The 21,206-nt window shown below is 46.6% G+C and overlaps 2 protein-coding genes across 10 annotated transcripts in view; both read left to right on the top strand.

Moving 5' to 3' along the window:
* Positions 1 to 488: 488 nt before the first annotated feature.
* Positions 489 to 21,206, top strand: part of FIGLA (folliculogenesis specific bHLH transcription factor) — a 50,253-nt gene continuing 29,535 nt past the window's right edge. Inside the window, exons 1-6 of one of the 7 annotated variants that reach the window (XM_037886122.2) lie at positions 489 to 631; positions 1,356 to 1,589; positions 4,424 to 4,576; positions 7,379 to 7,615; positions 9,098 to 9,146; positions 9,786 to 10,015. In XM_037886122.2, the coding sequence (XP_037742050.1) occupies positions 1,356 to 1,589; positions 4,424 to 4,576; positions 7,379 to 7,615; positions 9,098 to 9,118 (645 nt within the window). In that variant the 5' untranslated portion in view covers positions 489 to 631 and the 3' untranslated portion in view covers positions 9,119 to 9,146; positions 9,786 to 10,015. Of the gene's footprint in view, positions 632 to 1,298; positions 1,590 to 4,423; positions 4,577 to 7,378; positions 7,616 to 9,097; positions 9,147 to 9,785; positions 10,016 to 21,206 lie in introns of those variants that run through there. The other 6 variants (XM_043536444.1, XM_043536442.1, XM_043536439.1 and 3 more) reach the window with 6 other exon arrangements.
* The window catches only part of ADD2 (adducin 2), a 97,070-nt gene continuing 91,979 nt past the window's right edge, over positions 16,116 to 21,206 (top strand). Inside the window, exons 1-2 of one of the 3 annotated variants that reach the window (XM_037886490.2) lie at positions 16,116 to 16,456; positions 20,281 to 20,398. The gene's annotated coding sequence lies outside the window, so the exon portion shown is untranslated. Of the gene's footprint in view, positions 16,457 to 17,907; positions 17,955 to 20,280; positions 20,399 to 21,206 lie in introns of those variants that run through there. The other 2 variants (XM_043536438.1, XM_037886491.2) reach the window with 2 other exon arrangements.

Raw genomic sequence — 21,206 nt, 5'->3', positions numbered from 1 at the left:
CCACATCATGCATGGGGGGGAGGGGAAGGGGCCCCCAATGCAGGGCTGCAGCCCCCCATTATGCACTGGGGAAGGGGTCCCCAATGCAGGGCTTCAGCCCCCCATCATGCACGGGGGGGAGGGGAAGGGGCTCCCAAAGCAGGGCTGCAGCCCCCCATTATGCACTGGGGGAGGGGAAGGGGCCCCCAATGCAGGGCTGCAGCCCCCCCATTGTGCACTGGGGGAGGGGAAGGCGCCCCCAATGCAGGGCTGCAGCCCCCCCATTATGCACTGGGGGAGGGGAAGGCGCCCCCAGTGCAGGGCTGCAGCCCCCCCATTATGCCCAGAGCCGGGCAGATCCCCCCCGACCCACGACTAACCCCCTTTCCAGCAAGCGGTGAGAGGACCCTGTCTCCTGTGCTGTCCGGGGGCTACCCCAGCCCGGCCGCGGCCAGCGCCCCCCGGCGGAGAGCGGGGCCGGGGGCGCCCTGCGGCAGCCCCAGGTGCGGCTCCTTAGGGACGCAGCGTGCGAGCTGCTTAGCGCCGGCTGCGGGCCAGCGACTTACCCCCGCGGGCTCCAGCGCAGCGTCTCCAGGGGGGAGCGAGACACCTGTCCTAGGGCTCCCTGCTGCCCCGCCCCCAGCTGAGCCAGGTAAACCCCCCTTGCTCCCCCCTCCACACACAGAGGGGGTGAGCAGGCCCCCACTTCTTCTATCCCCCCTCTCCTGGGGGGGCGCCTATTGTATTCTCTATTGACTCCTGCACCCCCTCATCACAGGGGAGTCATGCACATTTGGGGGGGGATGCTAGGGCACCCCCATTGCACCTCTGTGGAGTCCTACACTGCCAGAGTCATAAGTGGGCAAGGGACACCCTGGAAGGACTGCTACTGCCCCTTCTGGTGTTTTCTGGGGGCTCCCAGAGCGGCTGACCCTCACCCCCCACCCTGGTGAGCAGTGCATTCCTCCACTGTGTTTTCTGGGAGCTCCCAGAGTGGCTCACACCCCCCGCCCCCGTGAGAAGTGCACCCCTCCATTGTATCCTCTGGGAGGGGTTCCACTGTGGCCACCCCCAAAAATAGAGCTGGTGAGCTCTGTGTTACCCGGGAGGAGGTATTTAGTGCCCTCTGCTCCCTGGGGCTGTCAGAGCAGCTAGCCACTGTCACCAAAATACCCCACAGGTGAGTAGTGCCCCCCGTTATCCCTGCTAGGTCCCCCTCCCCAGACTCCCATGTTCCTCCCCAAAGGAATAGCCAGCCCCATTACCTGGGGCCGTGAGCAGAACAAGGAACGCGCGCTCTCTCTCTCCCCCTACCTGAGGTGCTCCCGTGCCTTCTTGGACCTGAGGGGCAACTGATTTGCTTTGAGACCTCACAGATGGCGGAGCAAGCGTCCGAGGAAGAGGAGCCGCAGCAGCAACGGGTGCCTCTGTTGGTGACCCCCGTGCCTGAGGTGCTGGGAGATGTCCTGAGCGAGCAGTTTGGCCCCCTCCCTTTCATGGCAGCCATCACCAGGATGAAGAGGCAGCCCTCCGGGCACTACCTCTCCACCGAGAACCTGGAGGAGGTCTTGGAGAGGAGACAGGCGGCTAATGCCAAGGAGAGAGAGAGGGTAAGGGGCCTCTTGTTCCCCCTCAAAAATAAACTGCTGCTTTTTGTTTTTAAAGCTTCAGTGGGGCCAATAAACTGTTGGTGAACCGGCTGGAGAATTGGGCAGTGGGAGGAAATGAGTTTGAACTTCTACATTTTGTTTCTGTGACGTTCCAGCAGGATCCAGTGAGCAGGGTAGGAACCTGGGGGGAACAAGGTTCATGGTGGGAAGGAGGAGATCCTGATCCATGATTACAGTAATACAGAGAATAAGGGGAGCATTTTTCTGCCTGCAGTGGATGGGGGTGTGAAATTCTCACCTCAGTCTGGGCTTCAAACACTTCAAATCGTGGAGGGATGTCGATACAAAATTTCAGTTCCTGCTCAACTCTTCACTAAAGGGTGCAATTAATTTGGCTCCTACGGAGATCTCTAAATTATTATTCAATGCTTCTGTTGGGGTGATGCCGTAAAGGTGCAGTCAGCTCTGGCCCCCCTTGTGCAAGGTCAGGGGTGGGCAAACTTTTTGGCCTGAGGGCCACATCTGGGTAGGGAAATTGTATGGGGGGGCCATGAATACTAACGAAACTGGGGGTTGGGGTGCAGGAGGGGGTGAGGGCTGGGGTTATGGGCTCTGGGGTGGGGCCAGAAATGTGGAGTTCAGGGTGCGGGAAGGGGCTCTGGGCTGGGGCAGGGTGTATGTGTGTTTGGGCTCCACCTGGGGGTGTGGGCTCTGGGGTGGGGATGAGGGTCTGGGGATGCAGGAGGTTGCTCCAGGCTGGGACAGAAGGGTTCAGAGGGTGGGGGGGGGGATCAGGTTTGGGGCAGGGGGTTGGGGTGCGGGAGGGGTCGGGGAGAAGGCTCTGGGTGGCGCTTACCTCAAGCAGCTCCCGGAAGCAGTGCCATGTCCCTCCTCTGGCTCCTATGTGGAGGCGCAGCCAGGCGGCTCTGCATGCTGCCCCATCCTCAGGTGCCACCCCTGCAGCTCCCATTGGCTGTGGTTTCCTGCTTCCTGGCAGGAGCTCGAGGGATGGATTAAAACCTCTAAAGGGCCGGATGCAGCCCTGGGCTGAAGTCTGCGGACCCCTGTGCTAGATGCTGCCGGACATAATAACAGTCTCCGGGTCTCTAATGAACTTAGAATGTAAGAGTGAGGTTTTTTTACCCTTCCTTTTGGAATGACTTCACCCCCCCTCCCAACCGATGCAGCTCCCCAACTTTCCCTGTGCGGCCTTCTTCAAATTAATCAGATTTGATACTGTTAGCCTTGCTACAGTAGCAGCTCCATGCGCAGAGCTACTCCTCAAATCAATGGGAGCTTTACACCTGGGGCAGCTACAGAAGAGGGCCCATGACATGTGCCCGGTCGCTTGGTTCAGCAATAGGCATGCTTTGAATGCTTGTGAAAGTGATTCTTATCTGCAAATGAGGAGTGTGTACTATGTATTCTAGATAACCTATCCAAATAGAGAGATGCCTGGGTGATCGGCACTTGCCAAACATATGTGCAAGCTTGCTTGTTGCTGCAAAAAACTGTTTTTGGAAGACCTAGGTGTACAAGCAACACTAGAGATTTCTATTTGGCTTGTCACCTACTCCATCAACATTCGCTCAGTGTAAATAATGTTATGGTCTCCGTGCAAAAGACTCTGATGCAACAAAATAACCAAGTTGTTATGAACAAAACGTTAAGAAATTCAAAATTCACAGCACCTCTGGGCTGGCACCGTAGACCGAGGGGAGAGAGAGAACTAAAAGGATGCACGGTGTCAATGCAAAACCCATTTGGCAGGTGAGTTTCAAAGAATGGCATGCTGGTGGAAGTGCAGCCTATCAGAATGCTGTGAAGCATCTGGACGGTTAGAGTGGTCAGTAAACACGGCTGCAACATGTGCAGTACGTAGTTATTTTCAAACACTGTCAGGTAACTAATTGCGAACACAACTTGGTCCAATATGCCGAAGGTCCTTGCCCGCAGCTGGAGTCAGATCCTGCGCGCACATCTGCACCAGTAGTCCTGTTGGATTCGGTGGAACTACTCACGAGTTCCTTGCTTGTGTGTAAAGTTGTCTATAGCGTTGTGGCCTAAGGCCCAGATTTTTAGAGGTGTTTCTGTGCAGTCAGTGTTGCCACGCTAAACCGATTTAGGAGCCTCAGTCTCATTCTCAAAAAGGAGCCAGGCACTAAAAGGAGTTGGCCATTAATGGGATTTGGGCTCTAAGTATCTTAAGTCCTTTTGAAAATGAGATGGGGGCTTCTAAATCGGTTTAGCATTGCAAGGCTGAACGCAGCAACACCTAAGTACCTGGTGAGCTTAAAGCTTTCACATCAGAATTGCTGTAATTGGAGCAGTGATCGTCTTAGGCATTCTGTTCCTAATAGACCTTCTTGTTTAATACTGCAGCACCCCTAGTTCCAGCACCTATGACCTCAGCTTTGCTATTTGATCATAACTGTGTGGTTACCTTCATTTTCCCCAGGACACGCAGGTGATGGATTATCCCACATATCGTTACTAATTCAGTTGCACTTTATATTAAGGTTCCATTTATAAAGAGTTAATCAATGACTGATGCATGCGGTAGATGGCACATCAGTGGAAGGTATTACAGATGGTTACAAGCCACCTATCCGTGTGTTAGACTCTACAACCATCGATTAAGCATTTATTGAAACTGCATTTATTCTTTTCATAAAAGGCCACCAATTATTCTTAATGCAGAATGTAACGGATCTATCCAGTTTAAAATGAGCTGCCTTTAAAAGTTTCCCCTTTTCCCCTTTTCACCACTGGGTGGAGTTCTGCAGCTACCGGGCTGAATTTTGTTTAATTTCCTCCTTCCATATCTTTGATAGATAAAAAACTTGAACAGTGGCTTTTCGAAGCTGAAGACCATCGTGCCTTTGATACCTAAAGACCGGAAGCCTAGTAAGGTCGACACGCTTAAAGCAGCCACTGAATATATACGCCTGCTCCACTTGATTTTGGAAGAAACTGGAGGCTTTGAGGTACACAAGAACCTTTCCCTCTCTCTGAAATACATCTGTAATTCTCTCAAGGGGTCGTGGTACCAGCATGTATGTGAATGCAACTTAATGACTCTTAATGTCATCACTAACATCCAACCAGAATTTGAGCTTAATTCATGCGTATCTTGCATTCAGTATTTAATATAATACATGTTAAAACATCATACCCCCTTTCTACCTGTCCCTTCTACTTCGCAGATGTTTAATTGCAAAATAGAGCAGCACTTTAGCAATTGAAAAGCTGCCATTTTTAATGTTAAATGTACTGTATTTGGTCAGCTTTCTCTGCCATAAATGCTTCCTGTCAGTTACTGATTCGTAGGAATACAAAAGTAGCTGGGTTATGAAACAAACCTTTTGTCATAAATATAAAGGGAAGGATAACCACCTTTCTGTATACAGTGCTATAAAATCCCTCCTGGCCAGAGGCAACATCCTGTTACCTGTGAAGGGTTAAGAAGCTCAGCTAACCTGGCTGGCACCTGACCCAAAGGACCAATAAGGGGACCAGATACTTTCAAATCTGGGGAGGGGGAGAGGCTTTTGTTTGTGCTATTTGTTTACTGTGGTGGTTCTCTCTTGGGACTGAAATCCATCTTCTGCAACCCATCCTAATCCAAGTCTCCAATATTGCAACCAGTATAGGTAAACTAATCCGCCTTGCCTGGCTTATCTTTTTATGTGAATTTTCCTGTGTTAAGAGGGAGGTTTATTCCTGTTTTCTGTAACTTTAAGGTCTTGCCCAGAGGGGGATCCTCTGTGTTTTGAATCTGAATACCCTGTAAAGTATTTTCCATCCTGATTTTAGAGAGAGGATTTTTACCTTTTTTATTTAAAAAAAAAAAAAAAAGCAAAAAAACCCCCCTTCTTTTAAGAACCTGACTGATTTTTCCATTGTTCCAAGATCCAGGGGTTTGGGTCTTTGATGATTTTGTAACCAATTGGTCAGGATATTATTCTCAAGCCTCCCTAGGAAAGGGGGTATGTAGGGCTTGGGGGGATATTTGGAGGGGAAGACGTCTCCGAGTGGTCTCTTTCCCTGTTCTTTGTTTAAAACCCTTGGTGGTGGCAGCATACTGTTCAAGGACAAGGGAAAGTTTGTGCCTTGGGGAAGTTTTTAACCTAAGCTGGTAAGAGTAAGCTTAGGGGGTCTTCATGTGGGTCCCCACATCTGTATCCTAGAGTTCAGAGTGGGGAAGGAACCCTAACACCTTTCTTATGAGCTAAGTAATGATTCTACGGCTATAACCCTTGGGAGCTGCTTGAAAGCTCTCAGATGAACTTTTTTTGTTGGAAAATGCAAGTTTTTATTAAATAACTTTTGGGGGGGGGCAAGCAGAGAATTTTTGTTTTTTGGCTTCTGGAAACTGAAGAATGTGTTTGGTTTTTAACCCTTTCTCTCTGTCCCACTCCCCCCCCATTTTGGCGGGGGGTGGGGTGGGGGGATTGGTTGACTAGATAGCAAGTGTAAAATATTGGGATGGGGTTGGGGGTAATAGGAGCCTCTACAACACTGAGCTCCAAATATCCGGACCCTCCCTATAAAATCAGGGTGTCTGGTCACCCTAGGTGGGAGGGGGAGGTAGAAAACTGAATGTGAAGAAAAACCCACTGGAACTATTTATGTGGGGGGGAGGGAAGTCAGCTAAAGTCACTTTTTTTTCCCAACTTCATTTTCTCTTACTTTGCCTCCACTTTTGAAAAGGGAGGATGGGTTTTCCCCCCACTTTCAGTTTACCTTTATCCAGTGGCAAAAAAGAGGAGGCAGCAAAATTCCAGTGCCCAAACTTTTTTATCCCCCCCCCCCCCCCCCCAAAAAAAAAAAAAACCCTTGAAAGGGTAAAAATTTTTATTTGAAATAAAAACTGGAGTTTTGAAACTTTCTATTTTTTCTATTTCCCGCCCCACCCCAGGGAGGGGAAGGGAAATGGAGGGGATCCCAATTCCCCCCTCCCCCCCGGCTTTAGTCCTTCAGCCTTTTAGATTTGGAGGTAGCTTCCACATTGGCTAGATCTAAAAATACTTCACTGAAGCTTTCGGGAAGGTAAGTGAACCCGGTGAGGGTTTGTATGAAGAAGCCTGCAAAATGGAGCAGAAACCTGGAGACGCACTGAGCCTTCATGCTAGGGTTGGCCCTCCAGTGTTTTTTATCGCACTGCAGCATTTTGTCATGAGCTGCAAGTATCTTTGAGGGAAGTCATAAAACTCTGCATGTGCAAAGAAGTTTAAGCTGGCATAATTTACATACTAAGCATCTGGAAGAAGGTCTACGTTGAAGCAGGGGGGTAGTCTACTTTCAGTTCCATATTCTTGCTCTCTCCTGGCCTCTTGGTAATTGAGTTGCACAAACTTAGACGCCTGTATGCCCAATTTGACACTGAGCCCAACCCAGAGGTGATATGCACTGAGGAGTGGGAATTTGATGTCCATATCTGCATAACCTGTATGCTGTGGGGGCTAGAATATGGTACAACTTACGCCCTGGGATCCTTCTAGAATTTCTAAGACTCCTGTTCTACGAAGACACCTTCAGCTCTCATCTCTCATATTTAAGGTTATAGAGATTATTCTTTGTTACCACTTACTCTCTGTTTTAGTCCTTCCTTGGCTCCTGTGTAGCAGCTGCCATCCTCTCTCTTTTTAAGGAGGCCAGTTGGGTTGGCTTCTTAGTACTGGTTTCTATATGTAATGGCTTACTGCAGTAGTGACATCTGCAATACCTTGTTTGGGGGATGGTTACCTAAGCTGTCCTGTCTTTACGCTGCCTTCTATTGCTTCTAGAAATTGGAAGACCCTGTTGATCAGGAGTTAGCCAGCAGCGTTTCCATGCCAGTCTCCTTAGAGGAAGGTTTTGGGGGAAATGCCTTGCCACAGAGCGCCAGCTGTTATATCAGGACTGAAAACGACATGAGCGTACCTTGGACAAGCAATGCAGTGGAGAGCCCTGTGTATGTGTGGGGCCGGAGCATCCTTCCTTCTTACTTGGGGATCGTACAAATCCAGAAAAATGGAAGGCTGGTAAGAGCGAATGTCTGAGTTTTATAGAAGTGGGGCGTGGGGGTGTATGTTCCACTTGCTCTGTAGGTGAATAGATCATAGAATTGTAGAAATGTAGAGCTGGAAGGGACTTCAAGAGGTCATCTAATCCATACCCCTGTACTGAGGCAGGATAACCCATACCTACACCATCCCTAGATGTACTATTATAACCTTATTTTTTGACCTCTAGAGTCCTAAATGACCTGCAATCTTCCGACATGGGGGATTGCTCTCCTTGTGTGACGCTGCCATAGCTGTGATCAGCAAAGGTGCTTGAGTGGAAAGGAAGTAGGTGTGGCTCTACTGAAATGTCCTTAAGTTGCATCTTTCTCCCTTGCCTGTTGGTCCACAATTGCTTGAATCTGTTGAGCTCTAGGGCATGTTGCAAGGTCCACCTCTTCTCACAGGCATCCAGAGAAGGCTTGGGTTTGGGCAGTTAGAGGGTGGGGGATTTTTGTTGAATTTAATTCCCTTGGCAGGCTGGCTTTATGTGGACCACGTTTTTAGCTTTGGTTTTTTGGTACACTTTTATGAATTCTCGTAGTTCAAATTTTGCGAGTATGTTTAGATCTCATGTTAGGTATCTAAAAAGTGAAACCAACATTATGAACTTGCCTGCCTAAATTAGGCACCTAAATAAGTGGGTTCCCCCAGAGGTGCAGTGCACATGTGCTTCCCCATGACTTTAACAAACTGGATGCTCAGTAATTCTGAAAATCCAGCTATTCAATGAAGGACCCTTCCTTTAGAGCATAAGGGGTTTTAAAAATTGTACATCCTTGTTTAACATCAGGCTTCTGAGTTGCTCCATCCCAAGACCCTTATTGTAAAATTCACCTTGTGGGAAAAAGATCCTTTTTTTAAAGTGCTGTAATCATTAAAATAACAGGAGGAGGAGGGCATTGTGCATTGGCCAGGCCTCTGAGAAAGCTGCAAAGCTGGTTTCCAATCTTGTAATTTAGAGTTCTACAAAGTAGACAGTAGTTCACACAAACAAGTACTTGGCTGCAGGCAACTCTGTTTTATCTGCAATTGTAACAGACGAGAGCATGAGAGGAAGTTTCAGATATTGATTCAGAATACGACTTGCTTCTGTTAGCTGAGGCTTTATTATCATTATTACAGGTTTCAGAGTAACAACCGTATTAGTCTGTATTTGCAAAAAGAAAAGGAGTACTTGTGGCACCTTAGAGACTAACCAATTTATTTGAGCATTTATTTGAGCTACAGCTTACGATAATTTATTTGAGCATAAGCGTTCATTATTGTTTACGAAAGCACGTGCCTAACTGCAAACCCTGTAGCTTTTCTAGTATTCATTGAGCTCAGGTCTATTCAGCTTGTGCACGTCTCTTTAAGAACTGTCCTGCCGCATTTGCTTTCAAATTTGATTTAATGCAATCCTCAGAAGCAACTTCATGAATATCTTTGAATAAAGTGTCCGAATTTCTTTTTTTAAAGGTGTATCAAACAAATCACTAAAATGGCCAGCTCTCCTGACTAGGCTGAAGTAAGTTGTCTGTACTATCTAATAACCTGGTGCAGGGCATTTTTAGTTTATTTGCCGTCCGATTACAGTGCACGGAGCTTGATACTACAAATCCTCATGCAGTACTCGGTGGGAAAGCACAGGTGTTTGATCTCCATAGTGAGTGGAGGCTCTGGGCCAGATGCTGGAGCTATTGCTGATTTATGCAGGCTGAGGATTGGGCCCGAGGTATGGCTACAGGAAAGATGGTGTTTCCTCTGCCGTGTGTTGGCATGCCTCCTGCATCTGCTCCTTTGCAATTTGTGAGGGTAAAAATCAAGGGGTGGCATGAAAGTGGAGGGGTGACCAGGAATGAGCCCCATCATAAATAAATCTAGGTAAGCCTCTGAGGGTGTCCACATTCTAGGTATATCTCACTTAATAATTTCAGGGGCACCAGCCTCTGTGCCTCGGTCCCTCCTATTCTCTGCCTGTGTCATTGAACAGTCTAATCTCCTGTGAGCTGTAATCTTTTGGTCGTTGGCTTTCGTGTGCGGGTGCTGGGTGATGCTAGTGGCCTGTAATACACAGGAGGTCAGACTGGATCATCGGGTAGTTCCTTCTGGCCTTAAACTCTGAATCTTGACAAGCCCTGCCACTAGATATTTTTTTCATTTCCAGGTAACTTCACTTCCTAAAACTGCTCCAAGTTATGGTCTCATAACCACACTGTCTTTCAGGTGTCAAACACTATGGATTCGTGGATGATCTTCTTTTCAAGTGAGATTTAATGAAAACTTGAGTTTCCCAGGATGGGTTTTTTTTGCTTTACGAAAACTTTATTTAAAAAAATCAATAAACTACCAGAAGCTGAGTGTTCTCTCTAGCTTGTGGTTTTTTTCACTCTTGAAGCCTGATCTTAGTTTTATTTCGCAAAAGAAACGCTTTTCTTAATGGCTAGCAGGTGCACAGATGTGCACAGAAATAAGTAGAGCTGGTTGGAAATTATTATAATTTTTTTTTACAAAGGTTTTTGTTGTAAAATGCAGATTTATTGAAATGGGGAACAAAAACAAATTATGAAATGAATTTTTTTTCCAGCCAACCCTAGAAATAACAAAAGGGGTGAATGAAAACAGCTCTAGTTATTTTGGTGCAAATCTGTGTGTAGACAAACATTAATATAGTAAACAAATGGACTTGTGTTATAAAAACTTCCTCCTTTATATAAAGTTAGCTTCTGTCCTCCGAATTCCGCAATGAACTTTTCATCTTTAAACTGAGATGCAATTACAAACCAGCATTCAAGCCCAGATTTTCAAAACTGGCCCCTGATTGTTGTGTGCTGTAGTTTTGGGGATCCTGTCTCTTTAAAACACCCTGGACCGTCTTGTCAGAAGAGATGAGGTGCTGAGCACCTTCAGGGCTTATTGATTTCAGCTAAAATCGGTTGCTCGGCACTCCTAAAAATCCCACCCCCAAGCATCCCAAGCTGGGGAAATGATTCTTTGTAGAGCCGGGGCATGGGGTAGGGATATGTGTGTGATCGTCCTTTGAGCAGGGGATTGGACTAGATGACCTTGTGAGGTCTCTTCCAACCCTAATCTTCTATGATTCTGTGGTACATACCACCTGTCTGAAGAGGTAACAAAAGGAAGAACTCTCTTGTAAGGGAGACTGCAAGAAAAGCTATCTATTTGACTGCTGGCGTGTTCTGGTACATAACGCAGAGGACAAGAGTGACCATGTGCAACTTTGTTCCAACCCTGTCTGATACCTTTCTGCAGCTTTGGACAAATGAGTTAATTGTATTTCCATTGCCATATCTATAAAATGCGGATAATTCCTCCCGTATGGGGTGTTAAGGCTTAATTAGCGCCTTACATCTTCAAAGTTTCTTTTTATAAATATTAAGGATTAGTAGTATGTAAAGTGAGTAAGCAGTCTGAATATTACTTGTACTGTAGGGCCATCCTGAGGCCTAATAGGACAGAGGTGCGGCGGTGCTAGGGGCTGTACCTAATCTCACAGTCCCTGCCCCTAAAGAGAAACACGCTCAGCATTGGCCTAGCTCTGCTTGCACGGAAGTCAATGGGAACTCTACCTTTGACGTCCACGTGAGCAGAGTGAGGCCAAAGCAGAGTGCTTTGGAACCCCCCCTCCCACCCCTCACTACAATCGAGTGGTTCGAGCAGGAGCTCCCCGCCTCGGGCTCCTAAAATCCGAGGCTGTGTCTATACTGAACTAGGGGCGCGATTCCCCTGCTCGCATTCAGCTAGTGCAAAGATAGAGTGTAGCATGGCTCTTTAGTATCCTCTGCTGCCAGTACCCATGGCTACGCTGCTGTTTATACTGGCGCTAGTCGTGCCCACAAGCAGGAGACTCACACCGCTAGCTTGTAGTGTAGACGTAGTCCACAGTGATCCAGTGACAGAATTAGGCTAGGGCAAGTAAACATAACTTCTGCAAAGCTGAGAATACCCGACCCCCCTCCCCCCGTGCCCTCATGGGGAGCACTAGAAAAGGGCCAAGTATCTCTCATTACCTTTCATCGCCAAGCATTTTATCCACAGGAGCTGTTTTGTAATGATCTACCAAAGAGAACTTGCATTGCTTTGAGATCGTGAGCTTTGCGTAGATTGACTCAAGCCTTCTTGAGCAGCTCCCAGCAAGCTGATGGAGTGTTTAGTCACACCAGCAGCTTCTGGGCTAGAGCTTGACCGCTGTTTAATCGCGCACAGGAACGCTATGCAACCGTTTAGGAAGAGTGTGAAGAAACAGTCAGGGTTGACTAGAGTGGAGAGAGGAAGGATGATCCTGGCAAGATGGAGCAGCTGCTACAGGACGCAATTAATAAAGAATTAAAAGAGGGGAATATAATTAATGCCAATTAAAATGGGTTTATGGAAAATCCTTTTCTGATGAGATTACAAGTTCAGTTGATAAAGGTAATACCGTTGATGTAGTACTTAGGTTTCTGTAAGGCATTTGACTTGGTGCTGCAAAATGTTGTAGGAGGAGCATTGCCAGCAGATGGAGGGAAGTGATTGTTCCCCTCTATTCGGTGCTGGTGAGGCCACACCTGGAGTACTGCGTCCAGTTTTGGTCCCCCCACTACAGAAGGGATGTGGACAAATGGGAGACAGTCCAGCGGAGAGCAACGAAAATGATCAGGGGACCGGGGCACATGACTTACGAGGAGAGGCTGAGGGAACTGGGCTTGTTTAGTCTGCAGAAGAGAAGAGTGAGGGGGGGATTTGATAGCAGCCTTCAACTACCTGAAGCGGGGTTCCAAAGAGGATGGATCTAGACTGTTCCCAGGGGTGGCAGATGACAGAACAAGGAGCAATGGTCTCAAGTTGCAGTGGGGGAGGTCTAGGTTGGATATTAGGAAACACTATTTCACTAGGAGGGTGGTGAAGCACTGGAATGGGTTCCTAGAATCATAGAATATCGGGGTTGGAAGGGACCTCAGGACGTCATCTAGTCCAACCCCTGCTCAAAGCAGGACCAATCCCCAACTAAATCATCCCAGCCAGGGCTTTGTCAAGCCTGACCTTAAAAACCTCAAAGGAAGGAGATTCTACCACCTCCCTAGGTAATCCATTCCAGTGCTTCACAATCCTCCTAGTGAAATTTTTTTTCCTAATATCCAACCTAAACCTCCCACACTTCAACTTGAGACCATTGCTCCTCGTTCTGTCATATGTCACCACTGAGAACAGTCTAGATCCTTCCTCTTTGGAACCCCCTTTCAGGTAGTTGAAAGCAGCTAGCAAATCCCCCCTCATTCTTCTCTTCCGCAGACTAAACAATCCCAGTTCCCTCAGCCTCTCCTCCTAAGTCGTGCGTTCCAGTCCCCTAATCATTTTTGTTTCCCTCCGCTGGACGCTTTCCAATTTTTCCACATCCTTCATGTAGTGTGGGGCCCAAAACTGGACACAGTACTCCAGATGAGGCCTTACTAGTGTCGAATAGAGGGGAACGATCACGTTCCTCGATCTGCTGGCAATGCCCCTACTTTATACAGCCCAAAATGCCCTTGGCCTTCTTGGCAACAAGGGCACACTGTTCACTCATATATCCAGCTTCTGGTCCACCATAACCCCTAGGTCCTTTTCTGCAGAACTGCTGCCTAGCCATTATGTCCCTACTCTGTAGTGGCACATGGGATTCTTCCGTCCTAAGGGCAGGACTCTGCACTTGTCCTTGTTGAGTCTCATCAGATTTCTTTTGGCCCAATCCTCTAATTTGTCTAGGTCCCTCTGTATTCTAGGGAGGTGGTGGAATCTCTGTCCTTAGAGGTTTTTAAGGCCTGGCTTCACAAAACCCTGGCTGGGATAATTTAGTTGGTGTTGGTCCCGTTTTGAGTAGGGGGTTGGACTAGATGACCTCCTGAGGTGTCTTCCAACCCTAATCTTCTATGATTCTATTTTTTGATTTAAAAAAATCTAGAATGATATAAAATCAACATAGTGTGCATTAAACAGTGGTGGAGAGATCTCACTGTAATAGTTAATGGTGAACCATATCTGAGCAGGTGTGTTTCTAGTGGGATCCCACAGGGATTGGTTCTTGACCCCATGCTATTTAACACCTTTATTAATGACCTGGAAGAAAATATAATCACTGATCAAGTTTGCAGATAACACACAGATTGGGGGAGTGGTAAATAATGAAGAGGACAGGTCACAGCTACCAAGCAGTTTGGATTGCCTGGTAAGTTGGCTGTAAACAATGTGTTTTTAAAATGGCTAAATGTATACATCTCGGAACAAAGACTATAGGCCATACTCCATGGAGGACTCTGTCCTGGGAAGCAGTCTCTCTGACAAAGATTTAGGGATCATGATAGATAATCAGCAGAACATGAGCTCCCAGTGTAATTCTGTGCGATAAGGGCTAATGCAATTTTTGGATGCATAAACAGGAATCTCAAGTTGGGTTCCAGAGGTTATTTGACTCTGGTGTAACCGTGGCTGGAACACTGTGTCCAGCTCCCATGCCCACGGTTCAAGAAGGATGTTGTTAAATGGAAGAGGGTCCATAGCAGAGCCACAAGAATGATTAAAGGACTAGCAAACATGCTTCATAGTGAGAGACGTACAGAGCTTCATTTATTGAGCTTAACAAAGAGAAAGTTAAGAGGCGACTTGATCGCAGTTTAGAAGTAGCCGTTGAGGGAGCAAATGTTTGAAAATGGGCTCTTCAATCTAGCAGACAGATATAAAATGATCCAGTGGCTGGAAGCTGAAGCTGGACAAATTCAAAGTGGAAACAGGGTGTACGTTTCTAACAGGAATTATTTTGGGCTGGCTCTGTGGGCTGGCCTGAGTCATGCAAGAGGTCAGACTAGAAGATCACAATGGTCCCTTCTGGCCTTGGAATCTATGGTTGGGGCACTGGTCTATGACTTGAGAGACATGGGGTGGGGGGGGGGGGTCAATTACCTTCGCCACAGACTTTGTGTGTGACCTTGGGCAAGTCACTAACCTCTCTGTGCCTTTGTCCCCTATCTGTAAAATGGGGATAACAGCACTGCCCTACCTCACAGCAGTATTGAGGGAAAATACATTGAAGATTGGGCAGAGCTCAGATACTACGGTGTGACTGGTGACATATGAGTACCTTAAATAGAATGGAGAAGCACCATCTACTACAGTACACAAATGTGCTCTGCTGGCCTGATTTCTCTCCCCCTCCCCCCCCACTTAATACAGACAAAATGTCCATTAACTCTAGAGAGAGCGTGGCTGGCCCGTCCCATGGTAGCCCAGTTCCTCTTTGGAAATAGAACTGACCAGTCTAAAACCCTGACCACCTCTTCCCTGGGAGGTACATAGAACACCAGTGGTAAAATGCAGCGCCAGTTGGCTTAGTCTCCAACCAAAATTAACAGCCATTTTCACTGTACTAGACACAAAGCCCAAATCCTAGCTTTAGCTGCTGGATCTGAACTTGCTCATCACACAGGGTTGCTTGCGTGGGCATTATGGCTTAACTCCCTGTCTATCTTAAGCTTTTATACTGCTACATGTCCCCATAGTATCTTACCCTGAGTTGCTGGAGCCTAATGGTGATATACGTATGTCCTTCCAAGCCATAACTCCTGCTCTCAGGTGCACATGGCTATGCATCTTCTGCAACAGACCATCCAGCATGGAGCTGGTTTGCTCATCATCAGCCATACATGGCCTTGTAGCAGAGGTCACAACGTTCTCCGCTACCTTAAACGCCAACACGTTGCCACTCCCAGCCAGCGTGCAACTTGCGTTAGCCACTTCTTGTGTGCTTTCCAGAGTAACATCATCTCAGTGACACTGCAGTCAACTTGCGAGTGTCGCTTCACGGGAAAGATCTTATTGCCATATTTGTTTCCCAATGGCTCTTCTCCAGAGAAGCTACAGGCTCTGAGATCTTCCGAGTATACGTTCTCTTCTTGATCTTGGGCAGGATTTGAGGCTTTGATGTTGAAAAACAATAGCTGAGTTTAAAAAAAAAATTAGGGTGTGTGTGTGTGTGTGTGTGTGTGTGTGTGTGTAAATAAGAGAGGGCCATGCTAATTTGAAACCTTGTGGTATGTTATTAATGGAATAATTCTCACCCACTCAGCACCTTCCCTCTGCTAGTGCAGAATTGTTCCATAAACTGATATTCCTACTGCCCTTACATCATGTCCCTTGGGAGACTATTCCACAATCTAACTCAGTGACAGGATTGTTTTTATTCAACGCCAAAATAAAAAACCCAGTCGACAAAACTCCTGGCTCTCAATAGCTTTCGTTAATCTATGGTGGAGGAATTAGTTGGATGGCTGCATCTATATAAAAAACATGGTCATAAAAATGCCTCATTGCATCATGTTTTCCACACTGCAGCAAGAGAGAGTCAGTAAAGGATGGCAGTCCCTAGCCTGTGCCCTGCTGTTGGAGACATGTGCCACTAGAGGGTGCCCGGAATGCGTAGGGAGTTGGCCTTTTGTCATCAAAGGTATTGTCAAATAGACGCCTTCCCCTCCAACATCATGTGAGCCCTGGATTTAATTTTGATGCCAACGTAAGGAGGGTGGGAGGAAGTGAAGCCTCCCTTCTGCATTCTCCCCCGCCCCCTGGTCTGTGCGGGAGCCCTAATTCTCTTCCAACTCTATGTCTGGGTGATATTGGCTGGAAAGTAGACTAGCGGGCAGGCGTGGTAAGGAAGCTGTTGCAGCTGACCTGTCAAATCAGAGAGCCTGCAGGATGGATGGAACAAGCTCATCTGCTTAGCTGTTTCGATTGGGAAGGCACAGGAGAAGAGATTAATCACTGCAGATATCAGGGCTGGGAAACAGATGCTAGAAGATGCTTAAAGAGGTAAGCAATTTTGGAGTAATGCAACCCCTCACTCCTTTGGCTGTTCTGTTTGTGTATCTACTATATATTTGTAAATTCAAGCCAAGGTTCCCTGCTCCTTGCTAAACCCACGCAGGTCTCTGAATGCCAGTGTGGCTGGGAGACTTTGGGCATAGTGATGTTGATGTGTTTGAATTTAATTCCTGCAAGTCTAACATGGTGCATTGTCTGCTGCCTCAGGTGGAGTCTCTCAAGGGCTAATAAGTGCATTCTTCAGGGCAAGTAAGATGGGAGTCAGTGCCTTTCTTGAAATGGAATGCTCCAAAAGCATAATTTGCAAGAGATAATCCCCCCTCCAACCCCCATCTGACTGTATTCCAAATGTCTGCAATAGAAGATCTTGTTGCACATTTTAATGGGGATACAGGAGAGATCATACACCTCAGACAGCTGAGCCCCCCCCCATCGCTTTTATTTAGGGACAAAAAATGTTTTTTGTCTGGTGAGACTGCTGTATGGCTTCCGCATCGTTTGATCTCAGGGAATCCCTCTTGTTTCCTAGGCAGCAATTCCTGCAGGGACACTTGGCTGCAGAGGGGCTGGTCTGGGTCTTGTGGAGTGGCTGAAATGTTAAACCTTTTGATGCTGAGACTAATATGAATGACTCACTGTACTATTTATTTTGCATGTGCTGGTTCTCTAACCTTTTCCAGGGCAGTTAAGAGAGCAACTTTAAAATCACTGATTTTAGTGTCCCTCCTGCATAATTTTTTTGGACTATCTGGGTTTGGCCTTCCCCACTGAATGCAAACCACTTTCTTTTGTCCTCCCCATCTGAAGCTTGATACATTTATTTCTGTGACACAGGGTCGCTGCACATCTGCTCGCTTCTCTTCCCCACCCCCGCTTCTTCACAGTTCTCTAAAGTACCGTCAGATCAGCTGTTCCCCACTGAGCTGAACCCAAGATGTATAATGTGCGTGAATCTGGCACTTCATAGCGTCCAAGTCTGTGGACAACAACCCTTTCTGAGAGTGGCCAGCACTCTGAGACATTATGACTATGGTCGGAATTTAAATGAAGCTATGTCTGCCCATTTATATCAATCCTTAATTATAGGTTTTTGTAAATACTCAGCGATATGAAGTCACTTGGAGGGATATTTGGGGGTTCTCTGAATATCTATAAACTGGGGATATCTCTTCTTCTCCTGCTGCCTCTCCCATGCAGCTTGATTTTTTGGTTAATTCGTGGAAAACCATACCACAAAGTAGAATTGGAATCTCTGGTGCTCCCAGGTGCTGAATGTGGGGACCTTGAGGATGGAAACTAAAGTTTCTAGGCACTGAAATACTGTATTTCTGACAGATCTGGGTTACAAAGCCTGTGTCTGCGCAGTTAGCACCTGCCACTCACCCCGATACAGCTTTGCTGGGTGTGTCAAAGGTGCAGGCTGGTGTGTAGATTCAGGGGCTTTTACTACCATATCTTCTATTCTGAGGAAGATTAGGGGACACAGGTAAGATTCTGGCATTTCATCAATGTGCAGGCCTGCGGAGAGAAATTTTCATCCCTGGTACATCATGTTTGCTACATTTCACTTGCTATAGATATTTGGTGGGGGGCCCTGAGCCAAGTACAATTGTCCCCCCCACTTTTCCCCACTCTCATCAGCCTTATCTACATGTCCTGTTCCACTGAGCGGCACAAATTACAGGTCCTAATTTTCCTAGCATAGTCAGTGCCACGGAGACTGGGTGTGTCGACAAGACGTCATGGGAAAGGAATGTCTTCTGTCAATGCAGGGGACATGACCATGATAATAGTCTAAAGATGCATGTGCAGGCTTTGGGGAACATTTATTTTCAGCAGAACCTGAAGGACTTAGACAATGGAAGTTCAATCCCCTTGAAAGTAATGGGATTGAGGTGCCAAGATCTCAAATACTTCTGAACATTTTGCCCTTCGTCTTTCTGTATCAAAACCCTTTATCCCAGATTAAAAAGTGAGTGGCAACTAAATTTAACCCTCTTCTATTCCAGTGCCCCGTAATTCATAACTTATGACAAAACTCACTTTCTCCGTGTCAGTTCTTTGATCAGGCTTGTTGATGTTACCTATTCACTTCTCAGTTTAGAAATAACTCGTTCACACCTGTCAAAAGGCCTGTTCCGCAGCAACGTAAACTCTCTCCAACGCCTTCTGATTTAACAACGGGCAGGGTGGGGCAAGGGGATGAAAAATTTTGTAAATTAGTGTCAAATGAGCTTGTGGCATCAAAATGCTCCAGAGGCTAAATTCAGCCAGACACAGGTGTTTCTCCCTAATGCATGACATGTGGGAAGAGGTCGTTTGTGATAACCTGTCAAATGTGAACTGGTGGGCTGGAGTTTGGTCTGGATCTCCATCGTCAGACCCGCATTAGTACGTGAACCATCTCTTAGGAAGTAACTTGGACAGTAGGGTTTTTACTGCAGAACAAGAGAGCATGACTAATCAAAATGTCGGGGCATTTGGGGCTTTCTCCTGAATTCTAATCGCATACAGTTGAAGTCAGGGGAGTAGTTGCATCTCCAGAGCTACAAAAACATAACTCATCCGGTTATTCGGAGGGCCAGAGGTGAACATAGGTGTATGACCTTTAGGACAGCAAATCACGGGGAGGAAAGTGTGTGTGTGTAGAGAACCACTGATCTGCTGCTATATCCTGGATGTTGACTGTAGCCGACAATCGAGAGATGTGGTTTACATCTAGGTGATCAATATGCAAAACAAGAGGTCACTGATTCTGGGTTTGTTACCAGGCTCCCTTGTTTCTCTGACTCCACGTGGATTGTTGCTGAATGGGTTTACAAAGGCCTGTTCCACACACCACCTCCCCTGCTGATAAATATGGGGTGAGAAGCTAATACACAGTAAGCTCAGAAACCATAAACATGGTCACTATTCTTTATTTCTATTACACTAGTTCCTAGAGATCCCGCCCCCAACTGAGACCCCAGTGTGTCTGGACAGCACATACCACAGGAGCTCTAAAATGCAATTAAGCATAAAGTAACACATTTCAGGTGCTTGTGTATCCTCTGAATAAACTGAAGGTGCAATTTACCTTGGCCTGGCTAGTTCCATTTACCCCTTTTATGTGACTTCTTGGTCACTGCATTTGCACACAGACGTGGACGGTGGGTGATAGACAGTGACACCAAATAGCCGGTGACTAAGTTGGTTTCTCATCAGTACTCTCAGAATGTCTGAGCTCTTGAAACTTAAACATGAATGAGTCTCTCAGGGTACTCTTGTTCTTCTAGGTTTTACTGCAGATGTATGGCTTTAAGGTCAGGGCCAGACTTAAGGGGAATTCAGTTCTTTGAGGCTACTCCTTAGCCACAGTGCTTCATAGCTGGAGTCCCTCATCTACCAACAGGAGTAGAGGAGGTGAACCTGGCTTTACCCTAGAGTTCTTGCTTGAAGTGCTACCAATCATAGGCCCAGACCAGTATGCATTTGTAACTTGCCCCAGTCTCTGAGGTGTCTAAGATTGGGATTAATTTTCCAACCTCTAATGTATTGTGGTGTTGCAGCTAGGGTATGTTTCCCAGGCAAAAAAGATGTGAACAGGCTTTGCGGAGACCTGCTCTATTGAAGAGCTGCCATCTTGGATTTTTGTGTCAAGATGGAGTCCGCAACTCCCCACCTGCCAAGGCCCAAATGTAGCACGGCATGTGTGAGAGACTCAGAATGAGCGTTGCCCTGACTATCGATGCAGGACAATCAAAAGGTTGCATGGCATTCCTTCCTTTGGTATAAATGACTTAGCCTTCCTTTCCTGATTCTTTATTTCTGAGGTAAATCTTCAGCAGTAACAGTGAGGAGATACCAGGTCTATGTGGAACTTTTGGACTAAAGTGACGTCCTTCAAAACGAGGGACACTTGAGCAGCAGGACTGAAGGAATGTCAAGTTGGTGAGTAGCCCTGAGTGAGCAGAGGGGGCATCATTTCTTCTCTTAAACCTTGTGCATCACGATGCTTCCTCTCCGTCTGCTGTTCAGAATTCCTTCTACCGATGTGACCTCACAGCCGCTCATTTTGTTTCAGTGACATTTATCTTAAATCAGGGTTTCCTTTACCTTGTTCTTGGAATTTAACAATGAGCACTAAAATATGTATGAGATTTATACTTTTGAGATATATACTCTGATGCAGTTCACTGGGATATTTCAAAAGGACCAAACAGTCCTGCTTGGATAGCGTTTATATTTAGTAGAGAATGGAGCAGGGGCTCCCAAACCAAAAGGGCCCTGATCTTGACAGGGGCTTCTGATTACTACACTAATTGTTCTCCATGTGCAGGAGAGTGGATTCTCCATTTTTCTCAGTGGGTGCTGGGCTCTTATGGAAAATTTGGCCACTTTCATTTAGGTGCTTAAATGAATGCTGGGTTCTTTTTAAAATTTGACCCTAATTGTGGGTACTGTGCACTTCTGGAAAATCTGGCTGGCCAAGAATAAGTGTCTGAATCTTGCACTGCAGCTTACACATCAGTTCTTCCCCCAGTATATCAGTGGAATTTGTAGCCATTATGATTGGTCTTCAAAAAGAACAGGAGGATTTGTTTGGGTGCAGTAATCTGAATGTAGAGTGTTTTGTATATTTTAGGACACTGGTCACCCAATCAGTTTTTTATTTTAGATGGTCAGATTTGGCTGTAGTGAGATCCTTAATATATATGTGGTGACTTTGGAAAGACCTGATTAATTCTGACTACTAACT

Source organism: Chelonia mydas, chromosome 26, assembly GCF_015237465.2.
Source record: "Chelonia mydas isolate rCheMyd1 chromosome 26, rCheMyd1.pri.v2, whole genome shotgun sequence".
Classification (NCBI taxonomy): domain Eukaryota; kingdom Metazoa; phylum Chordata; order Testudines; family Cheloniidae; genus Chelonia; species Chelonia mydas.
This window is presented reverse-complemented; position numbering and strand designations above follow the sequence as displayed.